The 21492-nt window shown below is 49.7% G+C and overlaps 1 protein-coding gene across 3 annotated transcripts in view; it reads right to left on the minus strand.

The window, feature by feature from the left end:
• LOC138521085 (uncharacterized) overlaps positions 1 to 21492 on the minus strand; it is a 193839-nt gene that overhangs the window by 70264 nt on the left and 102083 nt on the right. For all 3 annotated transcript variants that reach the window (XM_069633641.1, XM_069633643.1, XM_069633642.1), the window contains one exon: positions 3624 to 3744. In XM_069633641.1, the coding sequence (XP_069489742.1) occupies positions 3624 to 3744 (121 nt within the window). The remainder of the gene's footprint in view (positions 1 to 3623; positions 3745 to 21492) is intronic.

The raw sequence follows: 21492 nt of genomic DNA on the forward strand, positions 1-21492 counted from the left end.
GACGCTTCTCCCGGTGCCAGCTGCATATCCTTGAAGTTCATGTTATACACTTCTTAGGGTTGTTGTAACGCTCTACATGAGTAACAGTCGCCACGGAGTGTCTAGAGTGAAAAGTGGAAGGGTGAAATTGTTGGGCAGTGGACAAAGTGGCAGAAATGGCAATGATTTTTACCATTCAACAGGGCTGGTTTTACTGCAAGGGTGAGCCGGGCGTCAGCCCAGGGTGCAGATTCTAGAGTGGTCTGAAGACCCTGCGCCGGTTTGCGAGAGCGCACCTCCTCAGAATTTGCCCCAATGTCTAGTCACATGCCAATCATAGGGTAGAGCATAGTGCAAGCCCCTACCAGTCCGTTAAGCTACCCTTTTCAAGCAACTAGCAGTGCAAGAAGCACATTTTGTCAAGCCCTAACCAAGGCAAGCAGCAACCTCTTCCAAGCCCCTGCCAGTGCAAGAAGCTATCTTTTCAATCCCCTAGCAGTGAGTTGGGTCGCAAGGCAGCACTTAATGAAAAAGGATGGGTACCACATTATACATTTGACCACTGGCTTGAATGCAACATTATTGCCAGTTGGATGCCTTTCATCAAAGCCAAGATGCCTATACAGTGCCCTATAAGGTTGTTTGTAAATGCAAATAAAAAGAAATACACAGTGGAGACCCACAGGAAAGAACAGATGTGATTGTAACCTAAACATTTCTAAACATTTCTAACAATACTAAGTAACATTATTGGAGGACAAAAAGTCTTAAGCAAGACTATTCACTGGTATAACTCTGGTTTAAATATGATACAGTTGGCCCCACACCATCTCTTGATCCTGAAATTGAAATCATTGCTTTAAACTAGGGTTGTCCAACTCCAGGCATCGAGGGCATATCCATGCCAGGTTTTCGGGATACCCTTCTTTAATATTCATGAAATATATTTGCATACCAGGAGTCTAAATGTATTCAAATTTCCCCTCATGAATATTAATGAGGTGCATCCTGAACACCCATCAGGATCTTGGCCCTCCAAGCCTTGGGTCAGACAACCCTGCTAAACTCAGCTTGACGTGGGTATGATACAGTGGTGGTGAAACTTTTCTAGTAAAACTGAAGAGTGATGGATAGCTGGTTTTGAATTGATCAAACTCTTTGGCAATGCTCTGGGCAATGTTCAACCTGCAGTGCCTTTAAACAGGGGGGAAAGCCATACGCAAATCTGGGTTGACCCGAGCTGAAAAAAGGGTGATCCAGCCAGGAACAACTAGTTTGCAACCCATCTACGTGAAACCACAAGCAACCCCAGACCGGTCTCAGCATCTTATGGCTATGCTCAGTGAGGTGAAGCTTCGGTCTTTAGGCACTGCAGGCTTGGTGACCATCTTTGGATAAACATATGGATTTATGAAGAGCAACGGATTGAAAGAGTGGAATGAATCATAATGACTGGCACTGCTCTGGGCAACACTCCAGACCATGGAGTTTAGCCTGCTGTGCCATGACAGACCTTTTGGATGCATGGATAGGCACAGCATGGCATTGTCATCTCTAGGACCGCAAACCGATCCCTTTTTAGGTTTTTACACAGTTTTTGAGACATGTAGGTGTGTATTTGGAAAGTATAATATTGCGACTGACCAACACATCCCCCTTCACTCCTCCTCCCCTCCCCGTGAAGTATCTTATGTGCCTTGTTTTCCTACCTTCCATAGTTCTCCCGATCCTTCAAGAAATCTGGGGTGCCAAGCTTCCTACTTGGTATCTTACTCTGGATTTTATCACAAAGTGCAGATACCGCCCCTCTCCTTGCTCTCAAATTCATTCATGAACATGTAAAAAAAGATAAAAAACAACAATAAAAAAAGCACTAGGCCCCACAGTGCAAAGGCACAGAAAGTTTAGAAGCTTTGCCTTTAACAAGAACCCTCCGAAAGCCACTTTTCAACAATTTTCAAGTCGCCTGCGCAGCTGATCACCAGTCTCCCTTTGCTCTCATTAATCAAATAACCATGTGTGTTACACCAGATCAATGGTTTTGGGAAGTAAAAATGTAAGTCAATTTCCCAATGGGAGCACAAATGTTTTAAGAGGAAAACAGAAATATATTTCAATTATTATTTCTATGCACCTAGTTATTCATGTCTATTAAAAGATACATGTTTACTTCTTCCAATCAGGCAGTGATAATTTAATTCTTCCTCTTGTACTACATGCACTTCTGGCCCAAAGAAATCCATGGAGCTGTTTGAGAGAAGGGTGGGGCACATGGTTCCTTCTGTCTGTTCCCTACTTTTTTTATGGGATTACTCCTTATTTTTATTTTTTGGGATCATTTGCCTATTTTTAGGGACTAAAAGTGGCCGATACACCTCTGTAGGGCTTCTGACTGTTTCCTAGACCAGGGCTCTGCAAATTTTGGCTCTCCAAATGTTTTGAACTACATCTACCACTGGCCCCAGCTCATGTATTCAATGGGGAGGGATCATGGAATTCCTAGTCAAAAACATCTGGCGACCCATGTCCTAGACACAACATTTTAATTCTTTAAAGGTTTTAATTTCTTATTAGGTGCTGATGTGAAGCCCTACTATAGGCAACAATTTGCCCCAAGTGTTTTAATTTACTAATGTAAATTAGTATAGAGTTCTGTAAAGTGGTAGTGTGTCTCTGCAGTGGACTGCACTGGTGTGACATAAAAGTCACTATTGTTACTGATGAGTAGTTCAGTGATCGGATAACAGAGGTAATTTATGCAAAACAAAAGATGTGATGGCTGGAAGGTTTGGAATGAGTGCCATGACGTGGGTCCCATGCCTACTGGGCTTAGAGACCCAACGCTACTTCTCACTGATGATGCCCAATGAGAACGAAACATGTCTGAGGATGCTTGTGGTATTGTGCGGAAGGGATGCGTCAGGCTGGACTGCCCCTTTGTGGGGTGGGACCAGGTCTGATTTGCATATGTCTTCCTCCTTATATAATGGCTTGGCAGGCGAAGAAAGATGGTCTGGAGGGTTGGCCAGAGCAATTCCCAGAGGTTTAAGATTATTTCTAAGCGTTCCAGCCATCACCTCTTTGTTTTGAGGATAACAGAGGTGCCAGAAGGAGATTTCTCTAGACTGATGGTTTGAATATGGAAATCTATCTGGCATTACAGTGTGGCAGTGCCTGTATGAGTGTGTGATGGCTACTGAGCGCCAATACCTAATCTGAAGCGTCTGGTTGCTGCTCTGACAAGGATTGCTCTTTAGTGTTGGTTTCTATTGAGTAACAGGAATGGATCCATAGTGCTTGGTCGTTACTCCACATCAGGACTTGATCGCCAACTGTTTCATTGCTATCAGACTAATACCAGTCCCAGCAGTCCAGGTGTCATTGGATGCCCAGTTTCGACATTGGGCTCACCGACCGCGCCTTCATTATAGATACATCCGTCATCACGGATAGTCATTAGTAGAGGTTTTTCCTGCTTCATCTCACTCAACCTTGGTCTCAGCAGATACCATGGTGCTGGAACATTTTCATGTTGTCAGGCTCAATCCCTTTGCTTAATCGTTGCATTTCTTGGGGTCACACGTTGCTGCCATTACGCGAGCCCAAAGCAGCTATGTTTCCCCGCTCGGGTCAGAGTCGCTTACCTTTGTTACAGATAATCTGGTGAGACACATTCCAATTCGCAGATGATCCAGCTCAGGAGGAGAGGGTCCAGATGTCCCCTTGGACACATGGTACTCTTTAGCTTGAAAATGCCCATAAGACCTGCAAGTGGTGAATACAAAAAAATGAAGTATGAGTCAGTAACTGCCAAAAAAGAAACAGAACAACATGTAAAGCACCACATTTTAACCTGTAGCTGGCAATTGTTAGTAAAAAACATAACAGTCATGACATTGACAGGTACTGGCAAGCTATGCTAGGCTCTACGGATGGCGATGGTTTGATAGGTTAAGCAGTAGCCATAAAGTTTGATTTGGTCATTAAGATGGCATCTTGCCAACAGTGGCTGTCTTAGGTTATGCACAGGGTAGCCCTCCACCTCGGCCCGCTCGCTTGCGCGGCAGCGACTGCCTTATGAAGTATGGGTGGGGGTTCATTGCTCTGTGTTCATCAGCAGGAAGCCCATCTGCGTTTGATTGTTGGTAACCTTGTGAAACAGCAACATTCCCAGTGGTTCTAGGAGTCTGCAACCTTTGACTCTCCAGCTGTTTTGAACTACAACTCCTCCTAGCCTCAATAGTCAATTTATTGTTAATTTCAAATATGCCTGTTGCAATAAAACTGCTTTGAGGCAACAAAATGCTGCCCAAAAGTGAGGGATAATGGGAACCATGGATTGCAGACGCGCCTAGGGTCAGGAGCATATGGGTGAATAGCCGAGTGTGCGAGAAGAAAGACAGAAAGAGAGAATAAGGGTGAAAGAGAGTGAGAGAAGAACAAGTTACTCTCTTACCTGGTAACGTTCTTTCGATGGGATGGTCCGACGACGTATTCCATATCTATGACAGTAATCACCACAACTGTGCTGCTTCAGAAATTCTTTTGGCGTCTGCGTCCTGCGTCGATGACATCGATACGCCGTCCTCGAGGGCCTCCGTCGAGCCGACGTCACCGGATGTTATAAGGAGGACGCATGACGCCCGTAGCCTCAGTTGTAGTTTTTTCCCCAGAACGTGTGGCACCAAACCACTGCCAGTATGACCACAGAAAGTCTTGCGGAAACGTAAGCTACAATCGCTTAAGAAATTCTGTAGCGGGGCAGGTAGGGAGGGAACGATATGGAATACGTCATCGGACCATCCCATCGAAAGAACGTTACCAGGTAAGAGAGTAACGTATTCCATATCTATGACAGACTCCCAAAGCAGTACCAACGTATGGAGGAGGGAAAAAGAATTTAGAATATAGAAATTTAGAATGCCCAATCAAATTGCAGAGTAAAGGACCGCCCATGGATAGATCTAGGGAGTAGTGACGTACAAAAGTATGGACCGAAGCCCATGTGGCTGCTTCACAGAAGTTACGAATAGGAACACCCCTCTGCAGGGAAGTAGAGGCAGCCATACCCCTAGTAGAATGGGCCCGTAAGCCTACCGGAAGGTCCTTACCCGGCAGGCGGTAACATTCAGAAATTTCCAAGATAATCCATCTAGACAAAGTCTGCTTAGTCACAGCTTGTCCCAAACACCTTCCAGCGTAACCAATAAAGAGCTGATCATCCACTCTGATCCGGGACATGCGTGAAATGTAGAAACTCAAAGCTCTCCTAGGATCCAACCTATGGAGCCTCTCCTCTTCCTTACCAGGATGTGGAGGAGGATAAAGGGGTGGCTTAACTGAAAGTGCCTGTAACTCACTCACTCTGCGAGCGGAAGTGACCGCAACTAAAAACACAGTTTTAAGGGTTAACAGCCTCAAAGGACAAGAAAGTAAAGGCTCAAACGGAGCACCCATAAGGAATTTTAGAACAAGGTTCAAATCCCAACCAGGCACCTGGAAAGGTGACGGCGGAAACAAATGAGTGAGTCCTTTGAGAAACTGAGAAATTAAAGGAATTTTGAAATAGGAACACTCCTCAGACGAGCACTTAAATATAGACAGTGCCGCCAGGTAACCTTTAACAGTACCCACTTGCAGGCCCCTGTGGGCCAACGAAAGCAAAAAAGACAGAACCACAGGAATGTCACATGAAAAAGGATCCACATTCTGAACCCAGCACCAGTTGCAGAACTTTCTCCAACGGCAACGGTACAGGGACTTAGCCGCCGGCCGTCTGGCCGAAAGCAACACCTCCATCACGTCTTCAGGGAGGTCCCAAACCTTGTACCTCAACCTTTCAGAAGCCAAGCGTGAAGGTTGAGGGACCTGACCTCTGGATGGAGAACTTGACCCCCCTCCCGTGAGAGCAGATCGTCTCGGTAGGGAAGACGACGTGGAGGGCAGATGGACAAGTCGAGAAGGTCCGGGTACCACGTCCTCCAGGCCCATGCCGGGGTAATGAGAATCATCCGGGAACCGAACCTCCGTAGCCTCCGCAGCACTTGCGGGATGACGGGGACTGGAGGAAACGCATATAGCAGTGCGAAGGACCACTCCACCACGAACGCGTCTCCTAAGGCTCCTTTCGGAGGAAATTCCCGCGAGCAGAACCTTTCGCACTTCAGTTGACACTGGAGGCGAAGAGATCCACTTGAGGGGTCCCCCAAAGGGCGAAGATCTCCAGGAGAATCTCCTGAGCCAGCTCCCACTCGTGAGAGATCGCGCTATGCCTGCTCACAGCATCCGCTGTCTCGTTTTCGTCTCTGGCCAGATGAACTGCCGAGATCGAAAAACTTCCTGCTGGATGGCCCAGAACCCGAGCTGCATCGCCACCCTGCACAGAGGAAGTGACCCTGCCCCCCACTTTTTGTTGAGGTAGTGCATGGCCACTGTCATGTCCGTCAGAATCAGGACATTCTTCCCTCGCACAGTCAGCAGAAAAGCATTCAGGGCAAGCCTGACGGCCCGCAGCTCCAACAGATTGATATGGAGTCTGGACTCCAACAGAGACCAACGACTGCTGACTGTCAACTCGTTGGCATGAGCTCCCCATCCCGTGAGGGATGCGTCCGTCACGATCGTCACCTCTGGCCAGGGCAGCCAAAATGGAGCCCCCTCATCAGATTGCCTTCGACGGCCCACCACAGAAGGTCCTGGGCAACCGAGGATGGCACCTGAACGGGGTCCGACATCCTGCCGGAGGACTGTGACCACTGGAGCTTGAGAGCCCATTGCAGAGATCTCATCCGCAACATGGCCTCTGGAACTCAAGAACTCGAACGCCGGGAGCGTCTGGGCAAGTTGAAACTTGTGCACCATCTGCTGCATGTGAAGAGCCCTCACCTGGGGAGGGAAACACTGCCCCAGGGATGTGTAGAGCACTGCTCCGATGTACTGGAGCCGCTGTGTTGGCGTCAAGTGGGACTTCTTTAAATTGAGGGAGAAGCCCAGCTTGTGAAGGGAGTGGCAGGTGACGGACAGATAATCCAGGACCTGCTCGGGTGAGCTCGCCCTGATCAACCAATCATCCAGGTAGGGGTAGACGTGAATCCCCCCCTTTCCTGAGATACGCTGCCACCACCACCATGAGCTTGGTGAAGACCCTTGGGGCAGAAGTCAATCCGAACGGCAGGACCCGAAACAGAGTGCGAGTCGCCAACCGCGAACCTCAGGTATTTCTTGTGCTTTGGATGGATGGGCACATGAAAATAAGCGTCCTTGAGGTCGAGAGACACCAACCAGTCCTGAAGTTGAAGGGCCTGGAGGACTTGAGAAAGAGTAACCATCTTGAACTTGTCCTTCCTGAGGAGTTTGTTCAAACCACGCAAGTCCATGATGGGTCTCAATCCCCCGTCTTTCTTCGAAATAAAAAAATAAGGGGAATACCATCCCTTGTTCCTCTCCGCTACAGGCACCAGTTCTATGGCGTCTTTCTCCAGCAGGGATCCGGACTCTTCAAAGAGAGATTCCCTGGTGGATTGTCGTGAGGCCTCTGCCGGAAAGGAAGACAGTAGCCATGGGCTATGATCTCCAGAACCCACACATCTGAAGTAATGGCACGCCACTCTACAAGATGCTGCGTCAGCCTTCCCCCAACCGGCGAACCATGGGACATGGCCTCATGACTGAGCTGAAGCGGCTGCGGCAGTGCCTGAGGGCAAAGAGGCAACTGCCCGAGCAGCCTTTGCACCTCGAGTACCCTGTTTTCCACCTCTGGCACTTCTACGGTGGCCCCTTTGACTAGCAGCTCCTCTCAATTTACTAAAGGATGAGTAATATCGAAAGGAACCTCCCCTCCATTGTTGTCCCCTAGGACGAAAAGGCGGAGGTTGGCGAACTGCAGCGCCCAACGACTTTGCTGCAGCTTTGGAGGTCTGCAACCTCTCAAGGCTCTCGTCTGCCATGCTGCCAAAAAGATGTTCACCATCAAAGGGCATGTTGAGGAGCAGAGCTTGCACATCAGGAGCAAACCCAGACTTCCGCAACCACGCAAACCTGCGTATTACAGTGCTCGCCGCCATGGACCGGCTGACGCAATCAACCAAGTCCAGACCCGACTGAACAGACTCACACATGGCGTCCTTGCCATCCTGCACGATAGCAAGAAAGCCATTTCGTTCCCCCCCTTCGGGAATATGATCAGCCGCTAAGGAGATACAATTCCACAGAGTGTGCGTGAAACGAGACAACGCACAAACGGAGTGGGCAGCCTGAAGCGCCATACCCCCAGAAGAAAACACCTTCTTTGCCCAGCCGTCAAAACGTTTGTCGTCCCAATCAGGAAGGATGGTAGGGTACACGCCTGCTTTGCGGGGGCCGTAGCCGCCTGCACCACCAAACTCTCTGGAGTGGGGTGCTTGGTCAAGTAGCATGGGTCGCCACTGGCTGGGCGATATTTCTTTGGCAAGGACTTGCTCACTGCCGGGAGACTCTCCGGAGAAGTCCAATTCGCAGCCACCCTTCTCTGCAAGGCCATATGGAATGGCAGTACTGGGTCAGTTGGTGGACCTTGGTCGAGGATATCAGTCAGATCATCCTGCTGAAAATCCCCAGGGGGGGGGCAGACCACCCCAGGTAATCAGTGATCCTCGACATCAGGCGCCGGTAAGAGGAGTCGGCATGCGTGCCAGACTCAGGCCTACCAAACTCCACCTACGGAGAGGTGTCCAGCCCACTGGCATCGTGCAACGACTGGCGCAGGTCCTCAAGTTGGCTATGACCAGAAAGGAGGCCATCAGGAACCTCTGCAGGAACCTCACGTTCCTCAGACCCCTAATCCACCTCAGAAATATAAACCAAAGGCTGGAAAGAGGGTACAGAAAAAGGAACAAAGACATGTTTAGCCTTGGCCAGAGCCTTTCTGGGGGTTCCACCGTACCACGGGGTACCCCCGACAAAGCCGCCTCGAAAAGCGTCAACGGAATCAGCGTCGAGCGCGGCGCCAACAGCTCCGGCTGCGTCGACACAGGCCTTGAGGGCAGAGCCCTGAGCGTGTCTCTCGACAGCCTGGGCGCCGATGGCGTCAACGACTTCCTCAGAGGTGGAGCCTCGAGAGAGTCCGTCGACGACCTCGGCGCCGCCGGCGTCGATGTCTTCTTCGAAGACTTCACAGGTTCTCGCGGTCTCCAGGGCATCGCGGACCGGGACCTGGAACGGGCATGCCTAGAGCGACCATCCTTGTCCGACCGGGACCTCGAAGGCGACGGTGGTCGCGACGACTGCTCGACCCCGAAGGCGGACGAGCGGTGTCTGTAGCACGGCCACGCCCGGCGTCCTCAGACGGCGCGGACGGACCGGAGCCCTGCGATTGAAAAATCACCAACATCTCCTTTCGGAAGGAATCCCATTCCTCAGGAGTGGAATGCTTGTTGGGACGGGGAAGGCGACCTGTGACGGCGCTTCCAGGAGTGCCTCGAAGAGGCAGAGGAATGCCGGGACCGACTCCCAGACCGAGAACCCCCAGTCTCACAACGACGATGCCGAGAGTCGCCCCTCGAATCATCCATCGAAAGACCAGTGAAACGCGACTTCCGGGGCTTGGCCACCTTACCGACCGACAGATTCTTCTTACACTCCCGCAATGCCTTCGATGTGTGCGATTGGCAGTCGACACGAAAATCCGTATCATGGTCCTCCCCGAGGCACCAGAGGCAAGCGTTGTGCATGTCTGTCAGCGACATCTTGGACCCACACACCCGACACTTCTTAAACCCGGACCGCGGGGCGGAAGAAGCCAAAGACATCATACAATATTCAATGAAGAAACAGGTTCGAAGAACCGAAAGAACAGGATTCAGTAGCATCTCCGAAGCAAACACGTTCCGGAAAAAACGGAACTGAGGCTACGGGCATTGTGCGTTCTACTTATAACATCCAGTGACGTCGGCTCGACGGAGGCCCTCGAGGACAGCGTATCGACGTCATGGATGCAGGACGCAGACGCCGAAAGATTTTCCGAAGCAGCACAGCTGTTGTGATCACTGTCGTAGATATGGAATACATCGGAGGACCCAATCCCCTCGAAAGAGAGAGAGAGACAAAAGAGACAAAGACTGGCCTTTCTTCAACACAGTTCATGTGTTCCTAATACCATTCCTGTATGCTTAGTTTTATCAGAATAAGGGTTCCAGTGACATCTGTTGCTCCTCACGCCAGTTGTAACTCCCAGTCTTACAATTTCCCTTCTGGAGGCTTCACAGTTCTGAGATGAAAAGGGCAAGGGCGATTCCCCCTTCGTCATCCTTCCAGGTCTCACCGCTTCTCTTCTCCTTTTGTACTGCTGGTTTGGTGTAGCGGTCTCCTCGTGTGTTCAGCCTTGCTCGAAGTGTGCTTCGTGCTCCGCCTTTCATCCCTGTGAGGAAGGTAATGAGCTGTCAGGTATGTGTGGTTATTGTCACTTGGCTGACTCTGCCTGACCCGAGTGTTGGGACATGTCAGGTAAATGACTCTGGTGTTAGTCTGTTGTCTACTACTGTGAAAGTGTTTGTGTGGGAAAGGGGGGCGGGGGGATGGGAAGAGCTTCTAAATATACTACAGGATAGGATGGGGAAAAGTTATTACAGGGAAGGGGATACCCCATCTCAACCCTCAGTGTCCCACTTCCTCTTCCCGAAAACCCCTCACCCAGGTGATCCCACCCCCACTCATCCACCCCCAGGAACTGGATCCAATAGCGATGGACGTGCCCTGGTCGCCAGGAAAACAGATCTCTGGGGACAAGCGGGACACCTTCAGGTTTCTCACACAGTACAGGCAGGAGAGCATGGCCACAGGTGGAGGGACAGTGCTGCCACTTGCACTTGTGGGTGCACAAGTGCAGCTCAGTGTTGGATATGGAGGCCATGAAGGGCATTGGAGGTGCAGAGGCGGGTGCCGACAGCCAGAAGGCAGAAGGTGAGTGAACCCCCCCTTCGTCCCCCAATGAGGTGCATGCAACAATGACAGCCTAGCACAGTATGCCACAGTGGACAGACCCCTGAGCCAGGCATTGCGACAGGGTGCAGTGAGCGGGGGCCACATCAGTCGCCTATCGCAGCATCCATGTGCCAGTGCAGCAAGGCCACACCTGTGAGTCAGAGTAGTGCCGAGGCAGCCAAGGGACACATCCAAGTGCCATGCACCACACACCCATGACGGGAGCACAGCAGTGCCCCATAGGGACCTGCCAGTGCCATTGTCAGGATTGGCCTCAAACACTCATTACCCTTTTTGTCACCCGGCAATATCCCAGGCAGAATCCCTTCCAAACACACATCACGTTCAGATTCCCGCTACATCCACAACCGCTTCAGAACGCATACAGCATCATTGCCAGGGCGATTGTGGCATCCCCTCCACAAGCGTAACGCTATCGCGTTCCGCAGGGTTGGAGTCAAGCGAAAGCGAGACCGCGCTCACCTGTTATAATCTCTTCCGGGTTGTCGCACTCGTTGCTTCTGATTTTGTATCAAGGCTATTGTTGTTTGTACCTTTGCTCTTGACCCCCTCTTGCCCTCCTTGTCTAATTGCTCTCCCCCTGGCACTCGACTCCGGACTGTTCCTCTGACCTGTATTGCATTGCGGATTTGTCTTACCTTCTTTTGCTCGCACGTTGCTGACTCCGGATCGCCCATCAAACTGCTTCTTCTCTACGGATACTACCTGTTTGCTCGCACGCCGCTTGACCCCGGACCGTCCAACGACCTGCTTCCTCTTTCCGGATATTACCTACATTTCTTGCACGCTGCTGACTCCGGACCGTCCAACGACCTGCCTTCTCTTCTCGGACATCATCTGCATCCGTCGCATGCCATCGACTGGGGAACAGCTTCCAATCCACTACGGCTGGTTGGGTGGCCGTGCTTTCTTTGCCTCTACTACTGCCTAGAGCGAACCTACATCATCCCACTTCTAACGTGCCTGGACTAGAGACTGTGATCATTGGCGCATAAGCCGTTAGGCATCCTCGTTTCGACGGGATAGTACCCTGGATTAGAGACTACTTCCACATAGGCGTCGTCTTGCCGGCGAGGTGTTAGGGTTAAGTTGAAAGGTGTACGAGTTCCTCTGTAGTGTTTTCACCATAGACCGAAGTGGTAAGTGTGCTACACTTAATCTCCTCGTTTCCTCTTGCACCCTGGCTATTTCATGTTCTCGCTTGGTTCTGGTATTCATGTTCATGTCATTGTTCTTGGGAGACTGCATTGTTTTGAACTCAGGTCTTTTCATTTAGGCAGTCATCGGTATTGGAGTTTCCTACCCGAGGGTGACAACGGTGTCTGAACTTGCCAACTACGGATGCAGTAATCTCCATCTTTCGGCTAATTGATCCCTTTGTAGTTTGATTAGAAATACAAAGGGGTACATTGGTAGGAATAACTCTACAGCAACGCCTCCAGTTCTTCTACCGGGTTATCCTCAGGACCAGCAGCCCGACAGCCATGTACCCTCCCCCCAATACCACCTGCATTGGCAACGTGCGTGAGTGGGGATAAAATGCATGCACGCCAAATAACAGCTTGCCCAGCAACAATATCTTGCCATCCCCACACTGGCCAAATGCAACCCCCTGCGTGCCCCCCGCTTTCTGCACCCATTCCTATCATTGTCAATCCACTTGCAAACACCCCAGATCAGGCCTGCCCATCAGCTCAATAGCCCGGGGACTCACACATCACCATGTATTCAATGCCATGCATCCCAAACATATGGGGGGGATGAGACCCAACGCCATCACCTATGTCCCCTACAGGCACACAAGCAACACCGGAGGACGAAGAGGCGGCTAGCCCATCTGGGAGTTCACCATCCCGCAACACAGCAACCACCACCTCCACCACCCTGCAAAGGGGAAGATACACCTCCCATAGGCGGAAGACATAGCTCACCACACCCCATCGCAGTAGGAGCAGGAGCAGGCTTACCGCACCCCCCCCCAGACCAGCCCACCAGAGGCACGCCAATTGCATGAGACAATATCTCTGCTACTGTGGACACCACCACAGAGGAAACGCCACCAGGTAACGTGACATTGGAGGCACAGGGTGACAGCAGCAGTGACTCAGACCATGCAGCAGTGCCAGCAACACCAAGGTGCCGTCTCCGCAAGCAACCCTCCCCAGACCAGAGAACCCACCACATTACCGACAGCACAGCCAGAGCCTCCAGAGCCCACCATGCAGCTGTCGCCAGCACACCCACGCGCCAGACACAGACACCCCCCTCCAATGGCTCCTCTATTGCAAGCCCACACCAACAACGTACCCGATCACCAACGCAGCCTATGGCCACATTGGGCATGGTGATGCAGAGACTGGGGAAATGGAACAGAGGCAAAGGCAGTTGGGGGCCATCAGGAACACCCACTCTGGGCATATGCAGGCAATCCGTGATGCGATCTAGGGTGCAATATGAAGGATGGCATGGGACAATGCCAGGACCCCGAGGGTCACTACTGCATGCACCATTGCACTGATGTTTCATCAAAGGGTGTGTGAGATGACAGAGTTTGTCTCAGACCATGGTTAGCAGGTCAGTCAGAGCAATGAGCTCCAATGGCAACATCTGCAGGGGGCAGGCTCAATCCCTCCATGGTCAAGTCCACCTACCGAGGAGTCCAAGCAAAGCACCCCCTAGGTGCCAGTCGCTGCGCCAGCTGCGTCGCAGATCACTGGCTGCTGGCAGTCGGGGAAAGAGGGCAAGGCCACAGTGATTGGCTTGACGACTGTTGGCCTGAATGGCCATGCTATGGATACTTGGAGATGCGGGGGGTGTGGGGGATTGATTGTGTGCTGGGTTGTTTGCGGTAGGCAAGGGCTAGGGGGGATATTTGGTGCAAAATATCACAAGCGTTTGTTGAGCAACAATAATGCATGGATATTCCTTACTGTGTACATGTGCAGTTTATTCACAGTGCTTTAGTGGACAGAGGCAGGGTATTGTTCTAGAAGAAATTGTCTATTAGTGCCTGCCGGGCCAGTTTCCCTTCTCCCACGTCATCCCTGTGAGTGTCTGCTCTGGCTCATGCAGTTACGCTAGGTCTTCCTTTGGGTGTGGCCTGTTCGCGTCGGGGCACATTCCCCCTCAGACAAATGTTGCGTACCACTGCACACACCAGAACAATTTTCCCAACTTTGTCAGGGGCATACATTAGGGCTCCACCTGTGCTATTTAGGCAACGGAATCTGGCCTTGAGGAGTCCAAAGGTGTGCTCAATGCAGACACGTGTCCGGCTGTGGGCATGGTTGTAGGCGGTCTTGTGCAGTATACGTGGGTCACTCACAGAAGTCATCAGCCAGGGGAGATATATATATATATATATCTCCCCCTCTGTCTCCCTCTCTCTCTCTCTCTCGTTCATCTACCCCATCCTATTTTTTAGGATACTCTAAGGTCCCAACCCTTCCCTTTTTTACACAAACACTGGGCCGAGGAAGAGCGTGACTGAGAGTAACAAGACTAACTCTCATACATTGTACTGGACTTGTCCCGTTAATCGGGATAGGCGTAGTAAGGCACTTCACTTCAAGTGCATACACCGGATACCAATTGGCTCTCCTCACAAGGATAGAAGGCAACACCTAAAGACACACTCTGAGCAAGGAGGAACACAAGTATGAGAACTTCGAGGACAAAGGCAAACCTACTGGAGCAGTGTGACGAATCAAGGGACGAGAACTGCGGGTAGAAAACCCCATGAGTTCCCTACTGGAGGTCAATGCCACGGCAGGCCTCGAAAGACACATGGAGATGGCCAGATCCCACAAGTGAAGACTCATTGTGTTCCAAGAACGCCAGCGACCCTCCGGGGTGAACAGCAGAGTTGTGGCACTAACCTTGATTCGTGAAATAGAAATCGCAAAACCCAGAAAAAGACACACACAGCCGGTGGGTTGACAAGCAATCTGAGAGACCAGTGTGTGTTAAAGTTTGGAATAAAAACATTATATTGCAAGTGAAGGCTGCACGCATGGGGATGAGGCGCGAAGAAAGGCAGACCTGCGAGTGAACTTCAATGTGAAGGACAGCAGTGAAATCAGCAATACTCATTTACGGAGTGGTCTGGTGAAAGGAAGTACCCCCTTCAAAGTCTCCGTAAAAGGTACTGTAAGGTAGGCATGGTATCAAACAGTGAAGACAGACACAAGTGATCACAGTTCAAGGGTGTTTAGTGAACTTCAATGGGTTGGTTGAACGCCTATCAAAACCTAAATCTAAAGATGGGAGCAAGCTACAACCTTCAAATAATAATAACGCAGTCCTAGTCGGTCTTTCAAAATAAAAGGGCCTATGCTAATAAAACTATTGCCAATCCTTACTTCTAAATACAAAATGGTGTGAGACAATAGTGTATGCAAAAAAAGGAAAAGTGTTGAAGAAACAATATGTCAGGCTGGTTGTGCAGTTGGCTTCCCTTTCCCACGTTTTCAGCACAGGCTTCTCTGCCATGGGGATACAGTTCCAAAGAAAAGGTATCTGGGCCTTTTGCCAAAGCTTCATTACCAACAACAGTCTCTTACTGCAGAGGGTATGTCGCAATAATTAAGCACTAAAGTTCCATTCTTCTGAATGTTTTCACATGCATAAATTCTCATTTTCAATATTTATCACGGATCTCTCTCCTTCAGGTTTGAACCACTTTTACCACAATGTTCAGAACTGGTCTCCCTCATTTGGGTTCGGATCATGGATCCCCCTCATTCGGGCTCAGATCCTTTTAGTACAATATTTCCATTTGGTCTCTCTCTCGTTCAGGTTCGGACAATGCTATCTTACTTTCTACATTTTCTTCTTATTCTCAAAAATCAAAGACTTTCAAATGTGCAATGGGTTTAGCTTAACTGTCGCAGGACCACTTCGATTCACTTCCCATAATATTCTTACTTTCGTTTTTCTGCCACCTCTTGGCTGGATACCTATACAGAGACCTTCGATTGAGCAACCATACGGCGCCAGACCACTCTGTCATTGTTACTGTATCTTTCCTTCTCAAAATTCATCAACAATTCAGCTTTGCTTGCGTTTTTCATCACACGCATTTAACAAGGTTTGTTCTTTCTCATTATGCAATGTTGCTTCTCATTATGCAAAGTTGGACGATGCCACGGCGGATGCTCCTCCTCGACTTGGTCAGCTACGCAGGATGGCCTCTGGTATCTCCGACACACAATGCAGGATATTTTATCCTGGTTTCCTGGCCTTATGTTTTCTGATCTACAAGGTTCTTGAAATGACCGCTCTCCTGTCAGAAAGGTCAAGAGTATTTCCCTCCTAGCGAACCCTTCTTGGTTTGCCATCTTTCTCCCCTTGTTCAGCTGCCTTCTCGAAACTGCTACTCTCTCGTTTGCTTTGCCTCGCTCAGAATGTGCTCTCGTGCTCCGCCTTTTATCTGAGTGGGGAAGTTTAGTGGAAGTCAGGTGTGAGTAATTGTCATTAATTGCCAGATTTCCACGGACCCTAGTAGCAGGACATGCCAGCTACACGGCTAGGGTGCAAGTCTGCTTTCTCCCAGAGCGGGCTGTCCGTGTGGAAGTGTTTGTGAAGGAAAGGGGGGTGGGAGTAAAGTTACCACGTATCCTACCTGGTAGTATGGGATAACAGGGGGAGGGATACCGTGTCTAGCCATCCGGTGTCCCACTCCCTGAAGAACCCTCACCCAGGTGATCCTCCCGCACTGGTCCATGCCCAGGGTCTGGATCCAAAGGAGATGGCCTTGTCCTGGCCACCTGAGAGAGATCCCCGGGGATTAGCGGGTGAGACACCTTCTGGTTTCTCACAGTACTTTGTTTAAAGCGAGAAAGCGAGTGACCAATAAAAGTGAAATAAAGAAGATTAATTCCTAGAGAAGGGAAGAGTGAAAGTTAAACAGTGAAATTTGAGTCGAAGTGGTCCTGCGGTGGGTGGTCTGTAAAGAAAGACACGCACATTAGAAATCCTTTGACATCCAAAAGTGGTCCGAGCCTGACTGCGGGAGACCCAAAGTATAATAAGCTTGGGGAAGTGAGCCCCCCCTTGCAAGATTGTATTGAACTTTATCATGAGAGGTCTGAGCTCGACAGAGGGGAATCTTCATGTATGTTTTGGTAGGAACCTTATTTTGGAAGCCAGAGAAAGAGACTTTAACATGGAATGCCAGGCAGGCCTTGATCCATGGTTTTGAACTGTCTATTGAGTTGGAAAACGAGCCAGAGTGTGTCATCCTGCCTACAGGGACCGCCTTACTCCGTGAGGTCTAATGTGAGGAGGCGAGCTAGTTCAACCACATCATCATTTGAACACTGATGTTTCCTTTGGCATACATGTCTCCTTTTTACACTTTTTGGTACAAGAGATAGGGCAGGTATTAGGTTTTTGTTAGCATAGGCCTTTTTGATTTGACAGACTCAACTAGGACTGCGTTATTTATTATTTGATGGTCAAGAATACTCCCATCTTAGTTATACGGCAAACTAGAAGTTTCTCCAGCCCCAACACTTTCAATAAAGGTTTTACAAATTGTACCCAATGTGTGTCAGTATCATACTTGTGATTCCATGCCTTCCCTACATAACCCACTATCCAGGTCCGGTGTCCCCTGTGATTTTCAATATATCCTGGAAGTGTGGGATTGCGTAGGACCTTGGAGATGTGAGTGGAACCTGGGTAGCGGGCCCAGCAGTGGGTGATGAGGTCAGGCCTGCAAGTCACCTGCACATTGAGGGAGTGGTAGTGCTTCCGGTTCTTGTATACGGCTTGGGCCTGGGATGCCACTAATGCAACATGGGTGTAGTCAATTGGTGCTATGACATTAGGCAGTTGTGCGGTGGCATAGAACCTTGCCTTCATGTTGTTCAACTAGGCCTGGGTGGTGAACAGTGCAATATGTTGGTTGACATGGTGCAAGAGGGCATCCAGTACCTGGGCCAGGACTGCACGGAATGTGGGCTGTGCCAATGCCGTGAATCATGGCCACAGTGTGCTGTAAGGTGCCTATCCACAGGAACTCCCAGGACTGACACCAGCTTCACCAGTGGGGGCACATCTGTATGGCTACTGATCCTGCTCTCAATATCTTCCTGGTTTCTGGCCAGCAGCTCAGTGATGGTCTTCCTGTTGAGTCGGTACTGTAAAGAAGGCATGGTATAAAACAGTGAAGACAGGCACAAGTGATCTCAGTTCAAGGGTGTTTACTGAACTTCAATTGGTGGGTTGAACATCTAACTAACCTAAATCTAAGGATGGGAGCAAGCTACGACCATCAAATAATATTGCAGTCCTAGTCAAGTCTGTCAAAATAAAAGGGCCTTTACTAATAAACCTATTGCCAATCCTTACTTTTAAATACAAAAGGGTGTGGGACAATAATGTATGTAACAAAGAAAAGTGTTCAAGAAATAATATGTCAGGACAGTTGAGCAGTTGGCTTCCCTTCCCCTTGTTTACAGCACGCGGCAAGGTGGCACGTTCGAGCTTCGTACATACTCTGGTTTCTCTGCCACAAGGACACAGTTTAAAGCATAGAAATTGGGGCTTTCTGCCAAAATGTCTTTTCCAATAAGAGTCTCTTACTTCAGAGGGTCTGTCGTAACAAATATCAAAGTTCCATTTCTATTAGGATCTTCACATGCACAAGTTCTCGCTTCAGGTATTTATCATGGGTCTCCCTCCTTCAGGCTTGGACCCCTTTGTACCACAAGGTTTACTCTTGGTCTCCCTTGTACGGGCTAGGATCCTACCAATATCAAAATCAAAGACTTTCAAATGTATGATGGGTTTTGCATAAACCATTGCAGGACCACTTCGATTCAATTCATACAATATTTTCATCAATCTTTTGGCGTTCGTTTCTCTTGGCGGGAGACCTTCGATTGAGCACCCTCACGGTCCCGGACCACTCTTAACGTTATCGTATCTTTCCTTCTCATGTTCAAACATTTATCAGGAATTTACTTGCGTTTTTTATCACACGCTTTTAAAAATGTTTGTTCCAGCGCTCGTTATACAATGTTGCCACTTGCAACCTTGCCTTCAGCACAGACCTGTCACAACCCTCTGCCCTGGTCCCCACTGGCAAGCCCATTGGACAGGTGGAATCAGGGCTCGGATCACTAATAAGGCCTGGCATCCACTTCTCAGGCCCTCTTGGGGCCAGTCCTGGCACCTTTGGCGCCAGGCTCATCAGTAAGGAAAGACATCTGCTTGAGGAACTACTTTATTTAGGCTTTCAGCCAACATGGAGGCATCCACATAGCTTGGTTCTTAGAACCAAGCTATGCGGACTAGTGTTTTGGGTGTGGTGGCCTAGGGGCTTCTTTACCTGGACTACTTTACAGTGGCTATTTAAACCACACCCGAACAAGACAACACGCTTCACGTTACTTTGCTTCTAGCAACGTGACGCTCACCATGTCCTGCTTTCTCACAAGCCTGGTGAATTCTGGACCTGCAGAAAAACCAAGAACATCGTTAGCAGCAGAATCTTACCTGCATTCATCATCGTTCACTGCTCGCAGCTCCTGGGTAGCTCTGTTGGTGGAGTTCACCGCCTGGATCGAAGGACCTGAGAAAAGGAGAAAGACATCATTAAAGGAGGTAGTGGAGACATTACAACCACAAACGCTTAAAGACTTACCTGGTTGGTTGCTTTTCGGCCGGCATAGCTCCGGAACTCCATCTGCGCTGGGAACTAACCGCGGCCTACGAAAAGAGAAAAGCACCGGTCAGTGAGGACAAAGCGCCTCCTTACCGCATCATAGCGCTATGGCGCACCATCATATCCAGTTCTCCAAGCGGACACTCCATGCTCCTAGGGAGATAAAAAAAGAGACATTTAGAACAGAGAAAAGGAATGCAAGAATTACGACGCCATCAATCGCAATAAGACCTACCTGAAAGACACTACAAGGGCAGCAGTCAGTGAAGTAACTGGACTGCCCTTGCCCACAAAAGACAACGCGTCACTGCCCAGAGAGCAGGACGGAGAGCCCATCTATTCCGACAACCAGGCGGAAACCCATCGACACCGAGACCACACCAGGGAATCATTGAGAAGGGCACCAACAACCAACTGGCTGGGTGGCGTTCCCGTGGATACCAGGTGAGCGTAACAAGACTGGTCTTGCATCAGTCTCCCCAGCTCACCGGATATGTTGATCTCTCTAATGCTTATTTGTTCTTGGGTCAAAGGACAATACCCTGCGGCTGCCGCTCCTGCCTACCTTGGTTGGTTACGCGGGAGGTCTTTGGGTATCTCCGACACACAATGCAGGAGTCTTTAGTCTGGTTTGCTGGCCTGATTCTTTCTGCTTCAAAACTTTCTGGAAAGGAACGGTGTCTTGCCGAAAAGGTCAAGGGTATTTCCTTCCTTGCAAACACTTCAGTTTCCAGTTTTTCATCCCCTTGTTCAGCTGCCAACTCGAAACTGCTGTTCCTTCATGTGCTCTGCCTCGCTCAGAGTGTGCTCTCATGCTCCGCCTTTTAATGGTGTGAGGAAGATGAATGGAAGTTAGGTGTGAGTAATTTCCTGACTTCTTCTGACCATAGTAGCGGGACATATCAGGTACACGGCTCAGGTGCGAGTCTGTTTTCTCCCAGAATGGGCTGTCCGTGTGAAAGCGTTCGTGCAGGAAAGGGGGGGGGGTTCATATATCCTACTGGGTAGTGTCAGAATCCGCCTTGACTACATAGTGTAGCCGACTGATTCTTCCTAGCAATAAAACCTCCTATCTGTAAAATACACAGACAGGAGGATGTATTCCTCGAAAGAAAAGGACAAGCGAACACCTAGCAATTTAGGAAGCAAGAGGAAGACGTTAAGTGACTTTCCTCAATACAATATATACAGAAGGGTCTAGTAACAGAGCAGCGACGGGAGCACCAAGCAAGGGGAGCAACCCAAAGGTACTATTCCAGATGGCGCAAGGACACCTGAAACAGAATAAAGTCAAGTCCAAACGACTGTGCCCGACGGAACGCAGGCGTCTAAGCCGCGCACACCGGCAGTGTCAAGCTCGTGCACGGAAAACCAGGATGCTCCACTACGCTCAGTGCAACAGTCGCTGGGGAAAAGAAGTACAATAGGAGTCGGTAAGAAAATCCTAGGTGATGTTTCAAGGCGTTGGTACCCCGTATACCAGCTTGATGTAACTCCGAAGTCCAACAGTTCCCGGGTATCCAAAGGCGTGGTAACAGACAAACAGGAGACAAAGACAATCCAGGAGAGAATTCCTGGTCAAGGCATGAGAGAGGATTGAATGAGTCCAAAGCAGCGTTCAACGCAAACAAAGCAAGCATGGGCTAGGCAGAGGAATCCAGGAGGCAGGCACGGGTCAAAAAACAAGAAGAGCAAAACGAGTAACAATATCCAAAACACACTTCAACGCACTTCGTGAAACACTTGTGTACGAGTGCGATACAAATAAAATATATCATAAAACCAGAAACACCAAAGGCTTGAAAGCTGTGCATTAAATGGAGTGATTCCAATCACGTGACTGGCATAGGCGTTTTGACACC

This window comes from Ambystoma mexicanum, chromosome 13, assembly GCF_040938575.1.
Source record: "Ambystoma mexicanum isolate Mex_15411 chromosome 13, UKY_AmexF1_1, whole genome shotgun sequence".
Classification (NCBI taxonomy): Eukaryota; Metazoa; Chordata; class Amphibia; order Caudata; family Ambystomatidae; genus Ambystoma; species Ambystoma mexicanum.